This window comes from Rhincodon typus, chromosome 19, assembly GCF_021869965.1.
Source record: "Rhincodon typus isolate 14 chromosome 19, sRhiTyp1.1, whole genome shotgun sequence".
NCBI lineage: Eukaryota > Metazoa > Chordata > Chondrichthyes > Orectolobiformes > Rhincodontidae > Rhincodon > Rhincodon typus.
In genome coordinates this window covers 7,627,476-7,648,014 of record NC_063350.1, presented here as the reverse complement: position 1 = coordinate 7,648,014, position 20,539 = coordinate 7,627,476, and the positions used below count along the sequence as shown (strand labels likewise).

Sequence of the window (20,539 nt, the reverse complement as noted above, 5' to 3'; positions counted from 1 at the left end):
GGCCCAATTCTGCTCCTATATGTTATGTTCAGCTACTGCCGCCCAATATGTATAAACCGTTGCATGTAAAATTATAAATTATTAACAATGCATACTAATGACAATGTGCGCTGAACAGTGTGCGCATTTGTGCTTAAAAACCATTAAAAATTATTAGTGTGCATGAGGATTCTGTATCCACAACAGGAAGGATATGGACTTCCGGTTTTGGAGGAAAGGGAAGGCTGAGTGGTGACATATTCGTGGTGTATAAAGTTAGGAAAGTGAGAGGCAGCTTTCACTTGGGGAGACTAAAAATAATAGTCACAAATATAACATAGTCACTTCTTCAGGTGCCATGTTTTATAACATTGCCAATCATGTCTGTCTAATTTTCGTGGTCCTTGATAGTCATCAATATTTTAGTGCCGTCAAAGATTACACCTGTTCTGCTCCTGTAACTGTTGGAAAATCTCTTCCTTTATCTTCCTCTTGCTCTGCTACCCTCAATTTTACCAGGCACTACCTGATATTCTCGCATCTCCCTCCTAAGAACATGCCCAAAGAGTCGTTATTTCTTGGTTATCGTGTCCAAAAATTCTTATTTGCTTGCTTTCCTCAAAGTCTTCACATCCAGTTGGGTGTGGCCAATAAGGAATCCGGGAGAAACTACTTTTTGCAGAGGGAGATGAGAATGTAGAACTTGCTACTAATTGGAGTATTTGAGGAAAACAACATAGATGGATTTAAGGGGAAACTGGATCACTGCATGGGGGAGAAAGAAATAAAAGAATGCATGGGGTAGGGAGAAGATGAAGTCATGTGGGAGGAGTATTGAGTAGAGCATAACAACAGCATAGACCATTTGGGTCAAATGGCTCTGTAAATTATATTTTAAAAGGCTACTCTTCTAATGTGGATGGATTTGTGTAACATGTTGACGTTTCCAAACTCGTAGTTGAATGTTAACTGAAGAATATTTACTCCAGCTTTGGAACTCTCACTTCTGTCCTGCATTTTATATGAGATGCCAAACCATCACTCTCTCAATTGATTGGATAGGCAAGTTTTTCTTCTGTCAACATTTTTCAAATGCATATTTTTTAACCTTTCAGCATCCCTTCATTAAAAGTGCCAAACCTGTGTCAATACTGCGGGATCTGATCAATGACATGATGGAAATTAAACTCAAACGTCAGGAAGAGCAACAACGAGACTTGGATCAGGACGATGAGGAGAACTCGGTAGGTCTCTGTTGCTAGATTTCTATTGATTTGTCTTTGCTCAAGTTGTACTAAAATTGTCAGCTTGCGTCAGTGAGTAGTACTCTTGCCTCTTTGTCAGAAGGTGTGAGGTTGATCCACATGCCAGCCACTCAAGGGAGTTGGGCTAATGACTGTTTTGAAAGCAAATCAGGCATTTATTAGTGCTATAGCTCAAAACATCATGAGGCTATAACCTAAAGCAAACTTGGTTGTTCTTGTAGCACCAATGAGGCTCACCAATGTGATATTGTTGTCGCTTCTTTCAAAGAACTATAGTTCTTGGAACCAAATGGATAGGTGATCAGCCATGATTTAATTTGAATGATAGATCATGCTTGAGGAGTTGAATGATCTACTCCTGTACCTATATGGCCATTATTAATCCCTGATGAACTTTATCTGTCATAGGACATGCCCCAGTTGGATAGAGGTATTGGACAGAACAGCAACTTTGAGTTTATATAATGGTTACAAAAGGAAAAGATCTATGAGCAGTTGGGAGGAGTGTTTCCTAGCTGAAGTTAATATGGAGCCATGTAAGGAGATTTCAAAAGATGAAGGTATTAAGGAGTATCTTAAAGAAGAAAAGGGAGGCAGAGTGTTTTAAGAATTGAGTTTTGTAACTTTGGGCTTAGGCATCTGAAGACCTGACCAAAAGTGGGTGAGCATTTTAAGTTGCAGATATTCAGGAGACCAAAGTTGAGGAGTGCAGATATCTTTGGAGGGTTATAGAGCTGCAAGAGGTTACAGAGGTTGAGACGGATGAAGTCATGAAAGGATTTGAATGCAAGATGACTTTTTAAGGTGATGCTTAGCTGGGAGCCAGTGTTGATCAGTGAGCGTCACCAAATATCTGCTGGATGCCCAAGTTTCAGTCTGACCAGATCCAGTCTCCCAGTACTGGAATATCTACTCTTGACTATGCTTGAATTATCTCTTGGCTATACATGGTGCCAGGCAGCCTCAGAACCTGATTCAAGTTCTGGTCTTGAACGCAAACTCCCATTAAATGTAAATGAAGGGCCTGTCTAATACTTGGAATTGCTCAAGTAGCCTTAAGAGGGTAGTAGAAATGGACAATATTGGTATCCAGAAGCCAAAGGATATCTTATTTTGCCGCAATTCCATTGAAAGCAGGATGAAGAATATAACGCTGGAAGCAGTCTCAGACAGGAAGAGGCCACTTAGCCTCTTGATCCTCTTCTGCCATTCATTTTGGTCGTGGCTGATCTATATTTTAGCTGTTTCTACCTGGCTTGGTTCCATATCCATAATTATCCCATGCCTCATAAAAACCTATTGATCACAATGCTGAAATTTTCAGTTGACTTTCCCCAGCCTCTAATCCATCCCCAAACTCATAGGCGTATTGGAGAGAGTTCCAAATCTTTTCACTGTCAGCTCCAGTTGTAATGCTTTTCCTCCCTTCCCCAACCCCCGCCCCCCCACTCACCAGAGGAAACTGTTTCTCTCTACCTACTTGATTAAATCCTTTCATCATCATAAACATCTCAATTCAAGGGCTCGATGATATTCTGGTACTCAAAGGAATGCTCCTGACAGAGCTGCACTTCATCCCTCCAAGGCCCATAGGGTTAATCCTATGGTAAGACTCCCAGAACTGAAGATGAGTCTCCAGATGTGGTCTAGCTAGAGCTTTAAGGTCACCCAGACTTTTCTCTTGTGTATACATTTGTGTTAGCTGTTAGTCAGGTTGCTTTTGCCAACTGAGTTTGTAATTCTTTTCTTGTCTAGAGACCAAGGTATAGAAAATTTGTGTTACTGAATAGAAATAGGCCTAAGATGGAGGTGAGGAGAGTCTGTTGGTTATTTCGTGTGAAGATTTGCATGAGGTTTTATGGTGGTTTTAAAAATGAAAGTTGCATGCTGGTTTTCAAAGGAAAGGAATATTGTGCAAGAAATGTGAGAGATAATGCACAGTTTGGTTGTCAAATCATCTTGAAGCACTTTGCATAACAAAATATTTTGCATTGCAGCAGTTGTTAGACAAATGCAGCAGTTTAGCTGCAAATTAACAGTGCTGTTGTTTGCTGTGCTTTGGATTTGATTTTGTGCTAATGTGTGCATGCATATTTGTCTGTGGTGTGCGTGAGTGAACCTGGACTTACCAAGGTTAAATAGCAGTGCTGGAGAATGAGTGTTTTCCATTTTTTCCATTTTTTACACACCGTGCCAGCATCTAGCACTCTTTCAACAGGTATAGGATGCTTAGCCAGAGAAAGATAGTCCCCATTAATGCTGGCTCCCCACCAGTGTAATATTTATTCATTTTCAATACTGCTCACCTGTGGTCAAATGAGTTCAAACTTTGTTGTTAAGTTGAAGCTGCTCAAACTAATTTCATAAATTGTTTTGCCTTTGCATTTCATTGTGAATGATAATGCATGAGGCTTATGTCTATTAACTCAAACTATTGTTTCTTCGCTAATGTCTCTTTTGAACATCAAGTTGTGGTGAGGAATTAAAGTTTAATGTTCATTTCCACTTTTTTTATTTGTGGACATGATGTTGAACGTATGATTATGAAAAAAGCAGTCTTGGATGGTTTGTCTAGACAGTATTATTTTTAAGGGGAGTTAACGAAGATCTTTCCTTTTGATCATTAGATGTTCATTTACTTTCCCTGTAACTTTAATTATAATTCCTAACATGGTAGTGTTATTCATTTCTACAACAAAATGAGGTTCATTTTCAAGACCTGTACAATGATACAGCACAAAAGGGGGCTGATTGGCCCATCGTGCCTGTGCTAACTCTTTGAAAGTGCTATCAAATTAAATTCAATCCTCTACACTCTCTCCATTTTGAGTACTTGGCCAATTGCCTTCTGTAAGTTCCTAATGAATCTGTTTCTTTCCACTCTTTCAGGTAGCATATTCCAGATCAAAATAGGTCATGTTTTCAAAAATAAAATAAAAATCCTCTTGGTTTCCCTCTTTTTCTTTCCCAATTGCCTTAACTCTGTCCCCACAGGTCACCAATCCACTGCCCGTTGACACAATTTTCCCCCATTTTCTCCCCTCAAAATTTTGAAAGTTTATTAAATCTGCATTTGACTTGTGCTACTATTAAGGGAATACATTGAATTTTTCTAATCTTTGCAGACTACTGTGGCCAGTCACATTTAGACTATTATTTTGGAAGCAAACAAAATTGAATTGAGTTAGGAATTTTTTATTCTGTCTGAGAAGGCTTCAACATAAGGATGGTATACATATATAATGTTGTCTGGTTGTTTTTCCTGGTTGTGTTCTCTTAAGTTCAAGGTCAGGATGTTTCTGGCTATTCTCCAGATAGCTAGTTAATGAAAGGTCAATGTCTACTGAGTCGCACATGTATATGCAGAATTAAACATCACAAACATATGCCTCCTAACTTAATCACACCACAAGTTTCAGTAAGTGGCTGTTCATATGGATATTTTCTAATCAACCTGTTGAGAGATATATTCACACCTCTGGAGCAGATGGCACTTAAACCTGGGCCTGCTGGCTCAGAGTTAGGGACATTACAACTGCACCCCAAGAGCCCAATTTGAGCAATTGTATGTGAAACCCTGATGAATGCCCACCACCTGCCAACAAATAAGTAATTTAAATATGGTTAAAAAAATACAATTGTGACGAACAATGATTTTAAGAGATGCATTTTGCCCTGTTTTATTTTCTGAAGAAAGGTTGAGAGACAGGTTTAGAGCAGCCTACTCGGATCCACCGCTGTAAACAGTTTGTGAGGCTTTGGGTTTTTTTAAAAAAGTTGGAACGATAGAAGCAGCCTGAATGGGTGGGGTAAGCTCTCTCAGGACCAGGATTTTTTGTTTTTCACTAGCAGTTGTTGCTGGGGTTTTGAAGCTGGTTTGGAAGCTGCAGTACATCTCTTCCTGCTACTCTTTATCTCAGAGTTTCCTCTTACGTTGTTTTCCTCCTGGACTGGTGAATTGCCTGTGAGACAACTTATTTTACTGAATTTGCCTGTTTATGGGATGTTACTATATTAGACCAGTTACTGTTCAATAGTTAAATAATGTATTATTGTGTTGCATTTTCCAGTAGAGTTATGTTATTCAGTTTCTTCTTTCTTTTATTGTGTTTTAACTATAATGTATGAATTAAGTGTGTTTTGCTTAACATCAAGTAGCTTGACCAATCGAATTGCACCTAAAATGCAAAGCCTTAGACTTAGCTTTAAAATAAGAAAAAGTTAGGGTCTAGGCTTTCTTCTGAATATATTTTGAGGTTTGGTCTGCTTTATTATATAATTAATTATGATTTCAATATCAAGCTGCTTTTACATATTTGACACAGGAAGAGGATGATATTGACTCGGGCACCATGGTCCGAGCAAGTGCAGATGATACTGGGACCATGAGAGCGGCCAGCACGATGAGTGAAGGTGCACGGACAATGATCGAGCATGATAGCTCAACACTGGACTCTCAGATGGGGACCATGGTGATCAACAGCGGAGAGGACGAAGAGGATGGAACAATGAAAAGTAAGACTGTATGCTTCACATTGAGGCTTATTATTGATCATTGCCTGCTCTGAGCGCCAAACTATTAGCTAAAAACATGTGTGAAAACACTGTGCAACCGGAGTACTTGTGTAATTGTCTAAAAAAAGTTTTCTTTTAAAAGAAAGTATCCTGTCATTATCATGAAACCGTATTAGCTGTAGCCAGTCGCACCCATGACCCTGAATCAGAGATTTAAGAGTTGAAGCCCTATCGCTGAGCACCAAATCCAGCCTACACACCCCAGAGGTTAAGGCACAATTAAAGTGAAATAAGCCCCACCAACCTGACTGCTTTTGCTGAACTCTGCTTCCCCATTTTAATTGCTTTCTCACTGGGTCCCTCAACCCCTTTCCTCTTGAATCAAGCTAAGTGTTACACCTTGGAGCTGTTTATTTCAATGTCCTTCCCTGCCAATTTACTCTGCAAATGAGATTTTATAGGAATTATACAAGTTGATTAAATGTACTTTTGAAGACCTCAACTGGAGAGAGCACAAGTGTTTTTCATCTCAATAAAGAGCTTATTTCTTTCATTGGTATTCATTTATGGGATATGTCCATTACTGGAGAGGGCAGCGTTTATTGCCTATCCTTGATTGGTTTTGAGAAAGTGATAGCGAACTGCCATAGTGGCTTATAAGGCCATTTCAGAAGGCAGTTCAGAACCAGCCACATTGATGTAGTTGCATATTGGCCCCAATTTAGGCTTCCTTCCGTAATGGATGTCAATGAATCATTTGGTTTTTACAAAGGTCCACTAACCCTATAATCGTCTTCACGCATGTGATTCTTTTAAAAAAAAATTCTAGGTGTGTTTAATTAACTGAATTCAATTTGCATGCTGTCATTGAGAATATTGAACACATCCAAACTATTAATCCAGGCCTTTGGATTGCTAGTTCAATAACATTACCTTTTTGGGCCTTCACTTTGTCAGGATATTCCAAAGTGTCAGTCAGGGAGTGACTTTCTAATATGTAGTTACTGTTGCTGTCTAACCAAGTATAGCCACTTTTGTCACAGCTAGGTCTCGCAGAGTCAAAAAGTGAGTGGGGGCAACTCAGTGGTTAGCACTGCTGCACAGCACCAGGGACCCGGGTTCGATTCTGACCTCGGGCGACTGCCTGTGAGCTATTTGCACATTCTCCTTGTGCTGCATGGGTTTCCTCTGGGGGTGTCCTCTTGGACACAGATATTTGGTCGTTTGGGAATCAAATGATGTGGAGAGCAGCTAGGTAAGTGTAGTTGTCAATCAGTTACAATTGTGTTGCATGCTGGAGCAAGCTTGAGGGATTCTTTTTCTTGTGTTTCTATGAGATCCTGAAAGGGGATGAGGTAATGCAGGAAATCGTGCTATGTGGTTTAATGTCACCAATCTGTTTACTTTCCTTATCAAAGTGTAATAAAATGCTGTGGAATAATCACATTTTATATTGACATTGAGGCATCTGGAATGAAGTATTCCTTAGTCTCCTAAAAATCATATATAAATACTAATAAGCCTTCTGCCTGACATTCAGCTCTGATCTGAGAGGCTACATTTCATTCTGATAAATATGTACAGTGTACTTTATGTTGGAAACTAAGCACTCTGGAGCTTAATCACTAGTGTTTTAACACTCATTGATCATGGTGAGAGCTGAGAAAATAACAGCTTGCATTTATGCAGCACCTTGAACATAGTAAATCACCCCAACCTGCTGCAGAGAAACATTATCAGGTAATATTTTACGTGCAGCCACACCAAGAGATAGTAGGACAGATGACCAAAGCTCTGTCAAAGAGATAAGTTTTAAAGAGCTAGTTAAAGGGAGGGAGGCAGAGAGGTTCAGGAAGGGAATTTGAACTAAGGGCCTAGGTAGCTGCAAGTATAGAGTTTTGTAGGGCTCAAGGAAATTAGAGGTAGGGAGGGTTTGGGTCATGAAGTGATTTCAGGAGTAGCTTTATTACCTCAGCAGTGAAGGATTTTCTGTTATTTTATGGGATGTTGGTGTCCCTTGAAAGACCATTTGCTGCCCATCCCTAATAACCTTGAGCTGAGTGGCTTGCCAGGTCATGTCAAAGGACAGTTAAGAGTCAGCCACATTGCTATGGGTTAGGCTAGACCAAGTAAGATGAGCAGATTTCTTTCCCTAAAGGATGTTTGTGAATCAGATAGCTTTAGTTAAGAGCTTGGAAGGTGCTTTCAAAGAAGTCTTTGTTAGTCTGTTTATCTGTAAACAATATAACACAAACTAGAGGATGGATTTCACCTAACTGTGGTATGTAAGATGTGGAGGTGCCGGTGTTGGACTGGGGTGGACAAAGTCAAAAACACAACGCAAGGTTATAGCTGACACCTGAAGATGGAGTGAGACTCCGAAAATTTGTGTCTTCAAATAAACCTGTTGGACTATAACCTGGTGTTGTGTGATTTTTGACCTTGTGGTATGTAGATAGGGTATGGGAAGAAATGAATAGTCTTTGCAGAAATATGGACCCAAAACCTGGAATTTTTTTTTTATATAGGATCTGTTAACATCGGGAGAAAGGGCAAATTGATGTTTTCTGAATTAGACTTAGCTCGATTGTCATGTGCACAAATGAGTATAGTGAAAAGTGTACAAGTCGCCACTTACAGCGCCATCTTAGTTACAAAGGTCCCTAGCTGGAAGACTTATAGTTGTTTTATGGACCTAGGGACTAATTTTAAATCTCTCTTACCACTTGGTGTGTGACTCTCCTCAGTTGCAAATGGGTTTCTTGCATGAATGTTCGTCTCCAACGATCATAGAATGGATGCCAGCATATTTAGACTCCAGGGGTCGGTCTAACAATTGGCCATCGACTTGAAATGTTAACTCTGTTTCTGTCTGCATGGATAACACCTCAACTGCTGAGTGTTTCCACTGTCTTCTGTTTTTACTTGGATGCTTGCTGTGAGCACAATGAGACAGCTTGAAACACTGAGCAGGGCAGGCAGTTTCTGTGGAGAAAGGTATATTTTGGTTTGATGACCTCTCAACAGAAGTAGGCAAAGTCCTGGAGTTTTAGCTGTTTACAAGCAAGTTGAGAACCAATTCAGCAAAGGGAGGGAATGGGAGCAGAGGGGAGATAGGTGGAAGGATAGGGAAAGAAGGAAATAGAAAGGGTGTGGTATAAATGGAAGGAGTAATGGAAGGACAGAAGGGATGATGGTGTAATGCAAAAAGGGGATGTTATGGGACAGGTAAAGAAACAAAAGATGTGCTTAGTGGGGATGTCAAAAAGTTAATTATGTCCTGCAATATTTTGTGTTTAAAAATAAAAAAACAACTGACATTGTAAGGCTTTTGCCCTTTAATTTTGCTTCTATATTATTCGGAAGGATATGTAATAGTTCCTTTCAAGCGTGAGCTGCGTAAATACTGGAAGGAAAACAAAGTACAGGAGTACCAAGTAGGGGAGGGGAGTCACTTGGATTGTTCCACTAAGTGTCTTCATTTTGTGCTTTATTACTCTATCTGAATGCAATGTGTATTACACCATGTCTGTGAGTTATGCACCGTTCTACATATATTCAAATGAGCATTGTCAAGTTTTGTAATGCAAGGAGACTGTGAAATGTGCAGATGCAAATTTGGATTTTTGACCACACAGTGGCGCCAGATCTCAATGATGGAGCCCAGTCTTCATACCAAGAGAAACTGAATCTCATGCTTTGAATTGTAGAGTCATACAGCATGGAAACAGACCCTTCGGTCCAACTCATCCATGCCGACCAAGTTTCCCAAACTAAACGAGTCCCATTTGCCTGCATTTGGCCCAAATCCTTCTAAACCTTTCCTATTCATTTACCTGTCTAAATGTCTTTTAACTGTTGTAACTGTACCCGCCTCTACCACTTATTGTTGCAGAAAAGTTATTTTTCTTTCCTTTTGTTTCCCTTCTGTCTCCTGAAGCTGCTTTTTGGTCATTGTTAAGATTTTAGAGTTCATTATTAAGGATGAGATTGTGGAATACTTGGAAGTGCATGCTAAACTAAGGCTGAGTTGGCATGGCTTCATCAAGGGATGGTCTGACAAATCTGTTAGAATTTCCTTTAAGGAGATAATGTGCAAATTAGAGAAAGGAGAGCCAGCGAATGTGATCTATTTGGATTTCCAGCAGGCCTTTGATAAGGTGACAGGAGGTTGCTAAATAAGATAAGAGCCCATGGTGTGGGGGCAAGGTACTGCTATGGATAGAGGATTGGCCGACAGGCAGAAAGCAGAGAGTGGAGATAAAAGGGATCTTTTTCAGGATGGCAGCTGGTGACTAGTGGAGTTCTGCAGGGGTCAGTGTTGGGACCACAGCTATTCACACTATACATTAACGATTTGGATGAAGAGACATTGTATCATCTGCAAACTTAGCAACAATGATAGGTAGAGGGGCAGGTAATGTTGCAGAAGGACTTGGACAGGCTAGGAGAGTGGGCAGAGAAGTGGCAGATGAGATACAAAGGGAAAGAAAGAGGTTATGCACTTTGGTCGGAAGAATAGAAGCATAGATTTATTTTCTTAATCGAAACCTTCAGAAATCTGAAACACAAAGAAACTTGGGAGGCCTAGTTCAGGATTCTCTTAAGGTTAGCATGTAGGTTTAGTTGGCAGATATGAAGGCAAATGCAATGTTAGTGTTCATTTCTAGAATATAAGAGCAGAGATGTACGACTGAGGTTGTATAAGGCTCTGGTCAGACCATATTTGGAATATTGTGAGCAATTTCAGGTCCCATAATCTAGGGAAGGATGTGCTGGCCTTTCCGGGTGTCCCAAGGAGGTTTACAAGAATGATCCAGGGGTTGAAGGGCTTGTCAAATGAGGAGCAGTTGAGGACTCTGGGTCTGTACTCAATGGAAGCTAGAAGGATGGGAAGGCGTCTCATTGGAACTTAGGGAATACTGAGAGACCTGGATAGAATTTGGTCGGAGACTAGGATCTGAGGGCACAGCCTCAGAATGAAGACATGACCATTTAGAACTGAAATGAAAAACTTCTTCACCCTTCAGAGGGTGGTGAATCTGTGGAACTCATTGCTGCAGAAGGATGTGGAGGCCAAGTCATTTGACTGTATTTAAGACAGAGATAGTTAGGATCTTGATTATTAAGGCGATTGAGGGTTAAGGGGTGAAAGTAGTAGAATGGGTTTGAGAAACGTGAGCCATGATTGAATGGCAGAGCAGACTCGATGGGCTTGAATAGCTTAATTTTACTGTTAAGTCTTATCGTTTTAAATGATATCTATCAAGGCTGCTGTCTTTCCATCTCTTTAATATTACAGTCCCTCATTCATTTCCTTTACTGTAACTCATCTCTTAAATTAAAGTTTAACATCTCTAGTTTGTTCACTCTCTGACCTCCCCAGATCAACCTGCAACCTGACCAGGTACTGCCTAAACAATTCCTATTAAGCAGGACATTTACAAACACCCCATCTCATCCTGGATAGGAAAAGACTCTGGTTCATGCCGTCTGTACACAGATGTCACACATGACTATTCACAATATGTGTGCTCTCCATCCCACTCACCAGTCACTGAACCTTCTGGGAGAGACTTAAGAATGTAGCATAGTCTTGAGGGGAATAATGTGGATTTCAACTTTTAATGCAGGGATTCAAACTTTTTTAGGAGATCATTCTGGTCCTGATAATTCGTTACAGCACCTATCTTTTCTAGGAGGTGATCTCTGCCTTTGTATGCCCGATTTCATTCATTTGACTTGTCCATCCTCATACATGACATTTCCCAGAACACATCCTTATAATATTTTCTAGCTCTGCACCCAATTTGTAATGACTGCCTTCCTGAGTCCACTTTATGATGAGCCATGAAGTTGTTTTCTCTTGATGAATAAGGCAGTGAAATAACCACTGCACTACACTGCCCTGAGTGTTCTTACTCCCTTTAAAAGCAGCGAGTTCTCCTCTTGGGGAAACTATCAATCTTCTCCTGGGCAGGAGCTCACCGCGAACTCATTGCTGTTGTACAACATTTGCAATGGAACAAGACATGGCCATTGAGCCCTCCACAAAACTTTGACTAAAAAAATCAGAGATAACACAGTGTGGAGCTGGAGGAACACAGCAGGCCAGGCAGCATCAGAGGAGCAGGGAAGTTGACGTTTCGAGTCAAAACTCTTCTTCAGAAAAGGGTCTGAAGAAGAGTCCCGACCCGAAATGTCAACTTTCCTGCTCCTCTGATGCTTCCTAGCCTGCTTGTGTTCCTCCAGCTCCACACTGTGTTATCTCTGACTCCAGAATCTGCAGTTCTCTGACTAAGAAATCAGTCTCTTTTCACTGAATGTGTGTTTGCTTACCTGAACTGTTACAGAGAACCTTTTAGTTATTACCCCGGGGTTCACCTAAGGTAACTTTAATTTACATCAGGTTGCTGTTTGACAGCAGTGCACCCTGCTTTCTGCATTGTGTAAATGTAACATTGTGACAAATCCTATGAAACAATTACTTTCAGACATTATTGATTAATTTGTAGCGTTCGAATTGCCTGATAATGCGTTACTATGACGGATCAAGACTTAAGCAATCTTGATGCCAAATTTTGAATAAGCGTCGTGTTATTTTCCTAGATCAGCAACCTGCATTTGTACAGTTGTTTTTAAAAGCTCCTTTAACATAGGGAAAAGTTCTCAGAGCATTATCAAACAATGTTTGGCACTGGACCACGTGATGAAATATTAGGACAAGGGACTGATAGTCAATCAAAGAGCCAGGTTTTCAGGAGTGTCTTGAGTAAGGATACAGAGACGGAGAGGTATATAGAGGGAATTCCAGAGATGGGATCCTTGGTGATGTGGAAATGAACAGGGATGCATGGGATGCCTTTGAGATGGTTGTTGAATTGGTGGAAATGAGTGAAATGGCTGAATTGAGGACATGGAGGGGAGGGATCTGAAAGCAAGACTGAGAAGATTTTTGTTTTAACCTGGAGCTGTTTCCAGACTAGGAAACAATTTAGGGCAGCAAGCATGGGTGATAGTGAACAGCTTTGCAATTCAGGGCAGAGAGGGACGACAGAGATTTGTATGAACTCGGGTTCAGGGACAGTGAGTGGCTGACAAGGTAGTCATCAGTATGATCCAACGCGATTTAAATCCTATCCCATTAACTAATCTTAATTTATTTCATGACTTTGTTAAATCTAGCACAGTGCACACTTGATCTTTAATTTTTCTCCTGATTAATTTATTTTCATCTTCCAATTTGGAGGCCTTGGCAAGTCACTCAGCACCTCTCTCCATGACTGTTCAACCATGACTCACGTCACAGCCCAGTTGATCCAGTACTCCCTCTAACATCCTCGCTCTTGCGTTTTCTGGTGGGTGCTCATGGTTGTCAGTTGGGTATGAGATCCCTCAGATGCTGAGGACAGCTTAAGCTCTACATTCATCAGTCTTTCTCCCTACCAGAGTCTCAGCCAAAACACTGAAATTGTTGGCTTGATATTTGCAGCCAGTATCCTTCCATAGGCCTTTCCGTACAGGGGTGTGATTATTGCTGCGCACTTAAACAGCAGAATCAAATGCAGACTTTTTCCATTGAGATTTCTCAATCCACAGTCATGCCTTCAATAATGCAGCAGATCAGATCAAGACTCCACTTTAGTGTCTGAAACAGGAGCATTTGATTTCACCTTTGGGGAAAGCTGCATGTGCTGAGTTAGCAACAGGATGTATAGGGGATCCTAAACTTGTACTTTATTTACCATTAATTCGTTTTCTAACCAGCCCTAGTGAGCATTTCTAAAACAAAACATCAATTCCTTTGGAAAAACACCTGTGATTTGATGAGAAACTGACCCCTCCCTGTCACCTCAGCTTCAGCTTCCAATCTGTTTCCTCTGTCTTAGCCATGACCTGACATGATTACTTTATCAATACTCCTGTGAACTTCCCCCTCCTGGACCTATTGCTGCAATCATTCCATCCTCCACATTTGTCATATTGCCTATAACCTGCAAGCATTGAAATCAAGACCCTCCTATCGTCTCCTGCAGTTTAGTCTGTCCTTTGTTAGGGTTTCAATGCTGAGATTCAAAGCATACAATTGTATAGCACAGATAGACGCCATTTGTCTCATCATGCCTATTCTAGTTCTTTGATAGAGCTGTACAATTAGTCACACTTCCCCTCCCCTCTCTCCCCAGAACACTAATTTTTTTTAAATTTTCAAGTACATATCCAGTTTCCCTTTGAAAGTTATTATTAAATCTTCCTCCACTGTTCTTCCAGGCAGTGATTTTCAGTTTTTGAGAACACTTCATGCAGGATTGCTTTTGGCAGTTGTACATTACTTTTGTTTTTGAAATGATGAATCCGAGGGAGAATAAAACATATTTATTAATCAAATTCAAACTAGATTCTCCACAACTGTACCCTGTCTGGAAGTGGAGTTAACACTGATAAATATGGGGTAGAGCCTGATTAGCTTTGTTATCCTGGTGTAAAAACTGCTCTCTGTGCCACTCCATAATTCTACAAGAAAGTGACATTGTGTGAGAGGACAAGGAAAAAATTCTTGGAATTTCACGGAAACAGGCCATTTGGCACAACTGGTCGACAGAGTTCACAGAATCTCCAAATTCTTTGTGTAACCTGAGACCATTTGGCTTATTTTGCCCGCAATGGCTCTGTTTTGTCGTCATCTGCCTTTTCCCCATATCCCTGTCCGCCATTACAATCCAAAAACACACAAATGCCTTTCTTGAAGGCCTCAATTGAACCTGCCTCCTCCACATTTCCAGGCTGTGCATTCGAGACCCTAACTACTCACTCAGGGAAAATGTTTTTTCTCATGTCACCTTTGCTTCATTTACATAGGGCAGCACGGTGACTCTTTGGTTAGCACTGCTACCTCATGGCTCCGGGGACCTGGGTTCAATTCTACCCTCGGGTGACTGTCTGTGTGGAGTTTGCATGTTCTCCTTGCGTCTCCGTGGGTTTCCTCTGGGTGTTCCAGTTTCCTCCTAAAGTCCAAAGATGTGCAGGTTAGGTGGATTGACCATATTAAATTGCCCATTGTTCCAGGGATATGCAGGCTAGGTGGATTAGCCGTAGGAAATGCAGGGTTACAGGAATAGGGTAAGGGTGTGCGTCTGGGTGGGATGCTGTTCGGAGGGTCGGTGTAGACTTGATGGGTCGAATGACCTGCTTCCACACTATAGTGGATTCTATGATCACGTCAGAACGCCTCATTATAGGAAGGATGTGGAAGCTTTAGAGAGGGTACAGAGGAGATTTACCAGAATGTTGCCTGGACTGGAGGGCAGGACTTATGAGGAAAGGTTGAGGGAGCTAGGGCTTTTTTATTGGAGCGAAGAAAATGAGAGATGACTTGATAGAGGTGTACAGGATGATGAGAGGCATAGAGTGGATAACCAGACACTTTTTCCTAGGGCGGAAATGACTATTATGAGGGGGCATAATTTTAAAGTGATTGGAGGAAGGTACAGGGGAGGTTCTTTACACAGAGAGGGGTGGGTGTGTGGGGTGCGTGGAATGCGCTGCCGGCAGTAGTAGTGGAGTCAGGTACATTAGGGACATTTAAGTGACTCTTGGATAGGCACATGGAGGATAGTAAAATGTAATAGGTCGGCACAACATCATGGGCCAAAGGTCCTGTACTGTGCTGTATTGTTCTATGTTCTGTGCCTCCTCATTCTTGTTTCTTTTACAAGTTGAAACAGCTTCATCCTGTCTACTCCATCCATCCCACTCATGAATTTGAAAGCCTCAATCAGATCTCCTCTCAGCTTTCTTCTCTCCAAGGAGAATAATCTCAACTATGTTTATGCTCTATCCTCTTCATCCAACTCTCATCATAACTTCTGCTCCTTTTTCCCTCGTGTTTGCCTAGCTTCCCTTTAAATGACTATCCTTCTTGTGATTGCATAATGCATAATTGCAAAATTGCATATTGGAACTATTCTCTAGGTGAAGAGGTTTCTCCCCAGTTCTCTGTTGAATTTATCAATGGCTATCTTACCAAGTCCTGTTAGTTTTTGACAGTCCCACATGTCAGAGAAGAGAAGAAGGTGGTGTGATGGGAATGTCATTGCATTAACAATCTGTGTAGACCCAGGTATTTGCTTTAGGGATAGTAGAAACTGCAGACGCTGGAGAATCTGAGATAACAAGGTGTAGAGCTGGATGAACACAGCAGGCCAAGCAGCATCAGAGGAGCTGGAAAGCTTTTCTAAAGAAGGGCCTAGGCCCGAAACGTCAGTTTTCCTGCTCCTATGATGCTGCTTGGCCTGATGTGTTCATCCAGCTCTACACCTTGTTATCTCATTTGCTTTAGGGCATGCGTTCTGATCCTACATGGCAGCTGGTGTAATTTAAATTCATGACATGCTGCCTGGCTTATCATTTCCTTGCCTTTTTCTTATTGCTTTTGCAGCCCTCAACAGTGTAGAGCTTGTTTCATTTCCTCAGCTTCTCAATGGTCATAAAAACAGTCAATCATTTGACTAGCTACTATCTTGTCTGTAATTAAGATTGCTGAGCCTGTTTTAGAACAGTGCACAAAGTGGCTCACCTTGCTTTGCTGCACGCGTTCTTTGTTATATTTATTCATGGGGTATGCTAGACCGGCATTTGTTGCCTATTTCTAATTGTCTACAGGGCAGTCAAGAGTCACCTCCTACTACTCTGGGTCTGGAGACACATAGGTCAGACTGGGTAAGGACAGCAGATTTCCATTCCTGAAGGACATCAGTGAGCCAGTTGGGTTTTTAAACAACCAATGATTACATGGTCTTTGTTTTCATTCCAGAATTTTATTGAATTCAAATTTAACTATCTGCCACGGTAGGATTTGAGCCCAGTCTCCATAACGTTAGCCTGGGGATCTGGATTACTAGTCCAGTGACACTACCACTTTGCCATTACTTCCAACCAGTTGAAGGAGATATTCATTAGTAGGATGTCTTTCACACTGGTTTTGTAGTCTGATTATCTTGAGATGGTGAGGAGAAGAATGTCTGCTGATGTGATCTGCCCTGTAGGGTTAGTGTTTACTCCTGTGGAGTGGCTTATATCTGACTTTAATGCTGAGAACAGATGCAGCAATGAGCTGCAGCTTCATATCTTCTGCCCTTCATGGGGTCAGATATTGGGATGTTCGCTGATGATTGTACATTCTTCAGGACCGTTCACAACTCCTCATTCTGAATCCGTCCATGCTGCATGTGGTAAGACCTGGACCATGTTCAGGCTTTGCCTAATAAATGGCAAGCAACATTCATACCCTACAACTGCCAGGCATTTACCATTACTCAGCGAATCTAAACATATCCCCTTGACTTTCTTTCATTTCCATCACTGCATCACCCATTATCGACATAGTTGGGGTTACCGTTGATTAGAAGCTCAAGTGGACCAGCCATATAGATACTATGGCAACAAGGGCAAGTCGAGGTAAGAATTTTGGCCTCCAGGCTTTTTGAAGACTGCTCACTATAGACAGGGCACAAGTTAGGAGTGTGGTGAATTTTCTGATCACAGCAACAGATGAGCTCATCGTTGGAGATTCTGGTTAAGCTAATCTTTGATGTTGACACTGAATTACAGAATTGTTACAATGCAGAAAGAGGCCATTTGGCCTATTGTGCCTGCACTGGGCTGCTTGTTAGACAGCTACTTTCGCTGTTGTAGTCTTGTGCTTCTTCAGCCAATGCCTGTGGTGGTGATTAGTCACTCCAGCTCTTCTGCATGGATAGCATTATCAAAGCACCCCATTTGTGTGTAGAGAGGGAATTAAGCTGCTGGTAGGTGTTTCTATAACATGGGGACATTCCCTTAAAATCAAAGACGAGCTGTTCAGGAGCGAAATTAACAAACACTTCTTCACACAAAAGGTAGAAGAATTGTGACATTCTCTCCCACCACAAAATAAAATGTTGCATCAGTTAATTTTAAATCAGATGTCCATACACTTTGACATATTCAAGGGTATTAAAGAATATAAAGCCACAATGGAGTTAGGATAAAGATCAGCCATGACCTTGCTGAAAGGTGGAACAGGTTCAAGGGGTTGAAAAGTGACAAAACCTTGTATTTATACTGCATGTTTCACCAACCTGAGACATTCCAAAGCACTTTACACCTCAGTAGGTATTTTTAAACTGGTAGTATAGGAAATAGAATAGAACACCTGCGGTGTGGAAACAGGCCATTCGGCCAAATAAGTCCACACCACCCCTCCGAAGAGCATCCCACCCCAACTCATTCTCCTACCTCTGCATTCCCTCATGTCTAACCCACCTAACCTAAACATTCCTGGACACTACAGGCAATTTAGCGTGGCCAGTCCACCTAGCCTCCACTTCTTTGGTCAGTGGGAGGAAACCGGAGGAAACCCATGCAGACATGTGGAGAATGTGCAAATTCCACACAGACGGTCACCCGAGGGTGGAATCAAAGCCAGTTCCCTGCTGCTGTGAGGCAGCAGTTCTAACCACTGAGCCACCATGCCAGGAGCCAAATGCAGGAGGCCGTTTGTATGCAGCATGCTGCCACCAGCATCAATGTAATAATGACCAGATAATCTGCATTTGTGATGTTGATGGAGATACATATTTGCCAGGATTGGCTGGGGTGAGGTGGGGGTGGTAACTCCAAAAAGATATTGGAAATCTGAAATACTAATAGAAAATGCTGGAAGTACTCAGGTTGGGCAGGTGCTGTGGAGAGAAACAGTTAAAATTTCACGTCAGTAACACTTCACAGGAAGGAAGGGGGAAAGATTTGCAGCTTTTAAGCAAGTGTTGGGAAGGGTCAAGAAGAACATAAAGGAATGTCTGTGATATGGAGCAGAGTAGGAGACATTGAATGACAAAAGGTTATTGGTACTAAAGCCAAAAGGAGTAAAAAAAAATTAAGAACGTGGATAATTCTCTTGTTCTTCTGAAGTGTGCCATGGAATCTTTAGTATGTACTTGGGACAACAAATGTGATATTGGTTTAATGCTTCACCCAAAAGAGGGCACATCTGATAATTCAGTGTTTCTTCAGAACAACACTCAAGTGACAGGCTCAATTCCTGTGTTCAAGTTGTGAAATGGGACTTGAACCCATTCTGATTCAAAGGCGAGAGTACTAGCAACTGAGCCATATGTAACTCTTAATGAATGGCCTACTCCTACATTCCTGCATTTACCTGAATTGTAATTCATTTCGAAATAATTGAACGTGTATAAAATGCGGGTGACATTTAAGAGATGTGGTTTGGAGTTGAGGAGCTATTTAAATACTGTGCAAACTTTTTTATCCTCAGGCTTTCTTGTATGCTTCTCTGAGACTGCAGTAGGGAGTCATTTTTTAAAAGCAGATTAGCCAGTTCAGTGATTTGCTAATTTGGAAATATATAAAAATGCTACTTTCATCTGCACAATCTGCACTTCTTCATGAGCCTGTAATTAGTGTTTTGCAGATGTTGCAGCAAGCACAGGCATTCACTTAATGAAGGTCATTAATGAACAAGATTATCTCTGTCACAGTTTTGTACCAAGTAGAGATATTTGTGTTATTCCAAAGGCATCCAACAGGGACCAATTTTCAGCTTCAGAAACTCCATGGAAATTATTCTCTGTGTAGCCTTTTGTGGTATAGCTGTTTATAGACCAATTATAATGTGTTTTGTCACGATCCATAGAGCATGGTGTAACAATGATCTGAACTCATTATTGTGAAGGCAATCTAGATTTTAGCAAATGGTGTGCAACTCTCTTAAGGAAATTCTGATTATTTGTTGTGATTATTGGAGAAAGCTGCCTTATACCTGAAGCAATATCTTCGTTCTTTGCCTGTGGATTAAATTGTGCATGGTTGCAGCAGGAGAATGGTGTGTCAGGAATAGACCTTTCTTATAGTTGTTGACTATCTTGAGTCAATACTACCATTTGAACTTAATGCAAGCAGTTGTTTGTTTTCTTGACCAGTGAGGTTCACTGCTTTTCGTAATAGCTAAGCAGCTGACATTTCAGTATCCTTGCGATTGAAATCTCCAAACTTACCTATTTTAACATTAATGTTTCAAGTCCAATTCTGATTCTTCTTTCAAACAACTTCCAAAAAGGCTAACTCTATTTCTATCTTGCATTTGCTGTCAGACCTGCTGAGTTTATCCAACAGTTTATTATTATTTCAGATCTCCAGCATCCAGTATAAATATTCTTTTATTTGACCGGTCCAGCAATCTCCTCGCTATCCTCTTTCATCTCCTGTCCTCCATTAATTTAATCTCATCCGAAACCCCCTCATGACTTGTTCACCCTCTGTGGTTGTCTGCCTGCCTTCAAAATAGTGCCTTTGGATCTTTTATTCATCTGAGAACTCCGGTTGGACAGTGGCTTCCCATTTGAAACATGATTTTCCATTTGTAAATCGATACTGACTATGCCCAATATCAACCATTATCCTTATCAATCAGATTTCTATTTACCCTATCCTTTATAATAGAAGATTTTACACTTTTTATGATTTTAGCGAGATTACGTTCATATTGTATTCTCCCTTTCGTTACCAGTTTCTTCATTCTTCTTTGTTGTATTCCATAAACTTTCCAATCCTTAGAATTACAGCAATTTCTGGCAATTTCAAAATTTCTTTCAATCTTAAACAATCTTGAGTTTCTTTTGTTACCATGCGTTGACTAATTAGAGACTGAGAGATAATTGTCTGTGACCGTGAACCCTTTTTGTCCTAAAGCACTGGAATTTGTTTTTAGCATCAGGCCTTTA

The 20,539-nt window shown here is 41.0% G+C and overlaps 1 protein-coding gene across 9 annotated transcripts in view; it reads left to right on the top strand.

Moving 5' to 3' along the window:
• stk3 (serine/threonine kinase 3 (STE20 homolog, yeast)) overlaps positions 1-20,539 on the top strand; it is a 143,370-nt gene that overhangs the window by 61,270 nt on the left and 61,561 nt on the right. For all 9 annotated transcript variants that reach the window (XR_007264236.1, XR_007264234.1, XR_007264235.1 and 6 more), the window contains exons 8-9: positions 1,095-1,223; positions 5,570-5,759. Coding sequence is in view for 6 of the 9 variants with exons in the window: in XM_048608646.1 (XP_048464603.1) it covers positions 1,095-1,223; positions 5,570-5,759 (319 nt within the window). In the remaining 3 variants the exon portion in view is untranslated. The remainder of the gene's footprint in view (positions 1-1,094; positions 1,224-5,569; positions 5,760-20,539) is intronic.